Below are 4,737 nucleotides of genomic sequence, written 5' to 3'. Positions count from 1 at the left end.
ATCAGTTTTAGATGTACAACATAGTGATTCGATTATTTGAAATTTTTTGTTTGGGTCAATAAGTATTATATATTTGGGGTTTCTCTGATCTTATTCCTTACATAGCAGCTAACTCAATATTTCCTATCTTCGATCACTGCATACTTTGTCATTTTCCAACATTGTTGAATTAAGAGGTAGTTTGCTTTAGAGGTACCAATTATATGGTTACATGGAATTTCACTTGGTTCCTTTAAATAGTTTCTTTCTTCATAATTAGCAAGGGCAGATATCAGTTCCCACTTTGTACCTAGTCCTATAGTGTAGCGTAAAGAATATAGAAAAGCAAAATGAGAGAATGAACAGGTCACAGTTTGTCTAAAAGTTAACCTTGGCACTTCAATACCAGGTGAAGGGACATGGGGATAACACGGCATTTCCAATGGTGGTATAGAAAGGAATTGTCTCTGTACCCTAGAAATATTCCCTCAGTTCCTGTCACCACAATTCCAAATATATAGCTCCTTCCAAGTCACCTCGTTCAGCCTGCATGTACTACGAATGATATCTATTCTTCATAAAATACCACCATTTTCTCCCAGCTGTTAATATTTCACAATATTAAGAACACTTTCATTATATTGACATTGATATAGAGATTAAAAATTGAGTTTACATGAAAATGTGAATTAGAGGGCAAGGTCACCCACTGATAAAACATCAGTAAAGAAGTCTCTCAATGGAGATAAAATTTACACATTTTAGGCATAGTTTGTTTAAAATGAGGGTGAGATTGTGGTAGAAGATGCTTAAGAGGGTTGCCCCAAATTTTATGATCTATAGACAATGTTCATTGTATTGATACATAAAAATAGGTTGTCATGACTGTCATATATTTGTCACTCACGTTGAAAGGCACACATCATAAACGGTTGTTGAAACCTTTCATAAAATATTAAAATAGTATTATCATATATTTTGTTATGGACAGTTTCCTCAGAGAAAGGCATTATTTGAGACTTCAAAAAAGGAGAATAAAATGATAAAAAATACTTTTCTGATAGTCATGACCTCAGATGTTTACTGAACCCCAAAGTTGCAAAGGGTGAAAAAAGTCATCCAGGAATGTCTGATAGTGGAGACAGGTATGTGGGCTCTGATTGTTCATTCTCTGAATATAGACTCACACAAAGAGCTTACTAAGTGTTTCCCCATCCACAAAAAAGGAACACTTTTTCAGCAGAAAGACTACCTCCTCATGAGGAAGAGGAAATATTTCTTTCCCCTGTTAACTACAAAGATTATAATAGTTTAAATGGGTAGATAAAGATCTCGGTTTTGGAAAAATTGAGATTCTGATATTTCTAGCAGAGGGAACTTTTTCTAAATTGATAAAATTGACCCAGTTTTCAGTTAAATGAAAGAAACAATCATGTCCTTGGGAGTTCTGTCCTAAACATTACTAATAAATCTCTAATGTAAAACTGGAATTATAGAGGGGGGAAAATTAGAACTGGGAAAATGAGCTAAGAGACACACATACAGATAATGTTAACATCAGAGGTAGACCAGGTCTACACTAATAAGTACTAGATTGCAAGGCAAAAGGCAACTTTCTTTTCTTTTATTTCAACATCGTGTTAAGTATTTGTAAGATGATAAGGATAGTTTTTCTGATTTATTAATCCTGCAAAATGTGTAATTAATGCTTGGAGTAAATATATTCAGATTATAAGAAAGAAGAATCTTTTAATGAAAGGAAAGGCATATTGATAACTATTTTGATAGTTTTTAGAAATACCACCCAGGTATTTATGATTCTTTTTTTTATATCCCATGGGCCTTTCTATTTCTATTTTAATAATTAAGTAATTGATTATCTTTTGTATACAAGTGTCTCTTTTTTCCCTGATTTATTAGGAATCATTGGCAATTAAATTATATATATTTAAAGTGCATAACTTGATGATTTAATACACATATGTATAGTAGATGGTTACCACAATCGAGCTAATTAACACATCCATCACCTTATATAGTTAATTTTGTGTGTGTGTGATGAGAATGCTTAAGATCTCTTCTCAGCCCATTTTAAATATATAATACAGTATTATTAACTATTATCTATACTATGGTCTCAGTTACTGGAAAATTACTATGCTCCTTTGATGGTGTCCNGATGGTTACCACAATCGAGCTAATTAACACATCCATCACCTTATATAGTTAATTTTGTGTGTGTGTGATGAGAATGCTTAAGATCTCTTCTCAGCCCATTTTAAATATATAATACAGTATTATTAACTATTATCTATACTATGGTCTCAGTTACTGGAAAATTACTATGCTCCTTTGATGGTGTCCTATGTCTTTGCCTTTTCATGTTTCTAGTGGCTTTGCACTGATATCTACAAATCTGAGGGATCAGCTGCCTCTTGGAACCTTTTCAAACTGCCTTTGGTGGGAAAAGACTTGCTCCTCCAAATGACTGTGAGGGTACCATCTAGGTGGGTGCAGTGATTCCATATCCAGGGAGGGTGCAGCAGTGCCTCAGAGGGCTGGTCAAGAGTAATGACAGTCTAGTCATAGCAGCATCTGAGGTCCCAAGATGTGGGGTGCAGAGCAGTGACAGTGTGGCCTCAGTGGTGTTGGTACAAGTTGTGAGCTAGGACTCAGGAGGCAGAGTATGTGGTAGCAGGAAGAAGACATGACCTATGAAATCTCTTTGAAAGGAATTAATTAAAGACAGACTTTCAGAGGAACATGCTTTTGAAGAGAAAGGTGAAAAAGAGATCAAATATCAGGATGTCCCTAAACAATTTAGAGTAAAATATCAATTGTAAGGTGTGTGAAAGCTACTTTAGCTCCACATGCACATCTTAAAATGCTCATTCAGATTTATTTAACTTCTCCTAGCTTGTAAATGTTTCAAATGTAGTGAAGATTGTGACTTAGAATGGTAAATTTTTGTACAGGGGGCTAAATTTACTCCCTCTGTTAAGCTTATGGTCTCTGCAAGTGATTGAAGGGCAACATCTACTTGCACAATCCCTTGTAGGGCATCGTGAATATATTTCTTCTGACACAATTACGTTACTTCTACCAACGTACATAAAAGGTCAAGAAAAACAAAATATTACATAGACATATATATTCCATAATGCCCTCAATGTATAGGACTCCTTGAAAAAGGGAAAAGGCAATTTAAACACTGGTCATTAAAAATAAAGTGCTTGACAAACATTGAAAGGCTAGAATTTTATTTAAATGATTGCCCCCTCACAGTAAATATGAGAGGAAGTAATACAGGCACTTTGCTGGGGAGGTAATAGGACCAGGAGATGTGAAAGAGGGGTGGGAAGTATTAAAACTTCACAACTTTGTGTATGTTATTTTTAATACTGTTTTCCTCATATGGTTGTTTTGGGGGTAGATTTGAGTTTAAGAGTGTTCAAGGAGGCCAATAGTCAAGACAATATCCATACCATTAAATTTAGCAGTACATATTTCTAATGATACTTTAAGTTGGGTCATAATTTCACTCATTTAACCAAAATAGACCTTGCTGTGCATATGGTTCTCCTTACTAAGTACTGGGGATACTTCTGTGATACTTTACCTGTCAAATCTGGTGACAACTGAGTGGAGGTGGGGCAGAGGAAAAGATTTATCAAGCTTGCTGTGACTGCCTGTGCTTTGATTGAAGACTTAAAGCAGAGGTGGAAAATCAACCTCATTCATCACCAATGTGAAGCTTACAAAGTCCTTTATACATTGGCATCTGTCTGACAAGTGGGGAAAAGGGATGGATGGGGAATCACATACTGTATGTTTTATAGGCCAGGTCTAGAAATGGCGCACATCACTTCCGCAGCCATTCTGTTAACTATAACACAGGCTACCTAGTCACACCTAAGAGTGTAGAAGTATGGCAGAAAAATGTGGTCTTCTGTGTTTCTAAGGATATCAACCAGCATGTTTGACAACCATTAGTTTCTTACAGACAGTAAGAGTAAATATCCTCATAATTTGGAGAGTAAAAATTGGAATAGGGCTCACAGTTAGCAAGTTTAAAAAGAAAGTGAAAGAGTCAGTGTGACTGGAGAATTAATGATACAGAGACAAATAGTATTAGAAGCTTCAGGTTTTGTGCATATTCACCCTCCCTTTCCGTTGAATTCATTGACTCATTTCTCCTTACATCTTTGAGAGGAATGCAATTTTTTTAATTGAGTCATGAAAAGCTTGCTTCACTTGCTTGTTTCTCAGTGTGTAAATAAAGGGATTCAACATTGGTGAGATAGAAGTAATAAGGAGTGAAATCCCTTTATTAATAGTCACCTCATCCTTGGCTGAAGGTTTGACATAAATGAAGATGCAGCTACCATAAGTAATGGAAACAACAATCATGTGGGAAGAACAAGTAGAAAAGGCCTTTTTCCTTTGCTGGGCAGAGGAAAACTGTAGAATGGTCCTGATGATATACTTGTAGGAAATAACTACACACATGAGTGTGATGATTAATGTCAACACTGCACACACTATAATCATCTGCTCTATCAACCATGTGTCAGAGCAAGAGATCTTCATGATAGGAGATGCATCACAACAAAAATGATCGATGATGTTTGAATCACAGAACTCCAGGCCCAAACCTAGACTAAGTGGTGGGAGAAGGATGATCAGTGCTGCTACCCAACAGAAGAGGATGAAGTTCTTGCAGACTCTGCTGTTCATGATGGTCATGTAATGCAGTGG

The 4,737-nt window shown here is 35.9% G+C and overlaps 1 protein-coding gene across 1 annotated transcript; it reads right to left on the bottom strand.

The window, feature by feature from the left end:
- Nucleotides 1-4,176: 4,176 nt before the first annotated feature.
- On the bottom strand, nucleotides 4,177-4,731 carry LOC120227516 (olfactory receptor 6C2-like; the record flags this gene model as incomplete). The annotated part of the gene is made up of 1 exon (XM_039225615.1): nucleotides 4,177-4,731. A coding segment is annotated over one exon (555 nt), but the record flags the coding sequence as incomplete, so codon positions are not given.
- Between the last annotated feature and the right edge of the window lie 6 nt (nucleotides 4,732-4,737).

The sequence above is a fragment of the Hyaena hyaena genome, unplaced genomic scaffold, assembly GCF_003009895.1.
Source record: "Hyaena hyaena isolate Hyena2069 unplaced genomic scaffold, ASM300989v1 scaffold_2444, whole genome shotgun sequence".
Lineage (NCBI taxonomy): Eukaryota > Metazoa > Chordata > Mammalia > Carnivora > Hyaenidae > Hyaena > Hyaena hyaena.
Note: the sequence above shows the minus strand (reverse complement) of the source record. Positions and strands in the feature narration are given on the sequence as shown.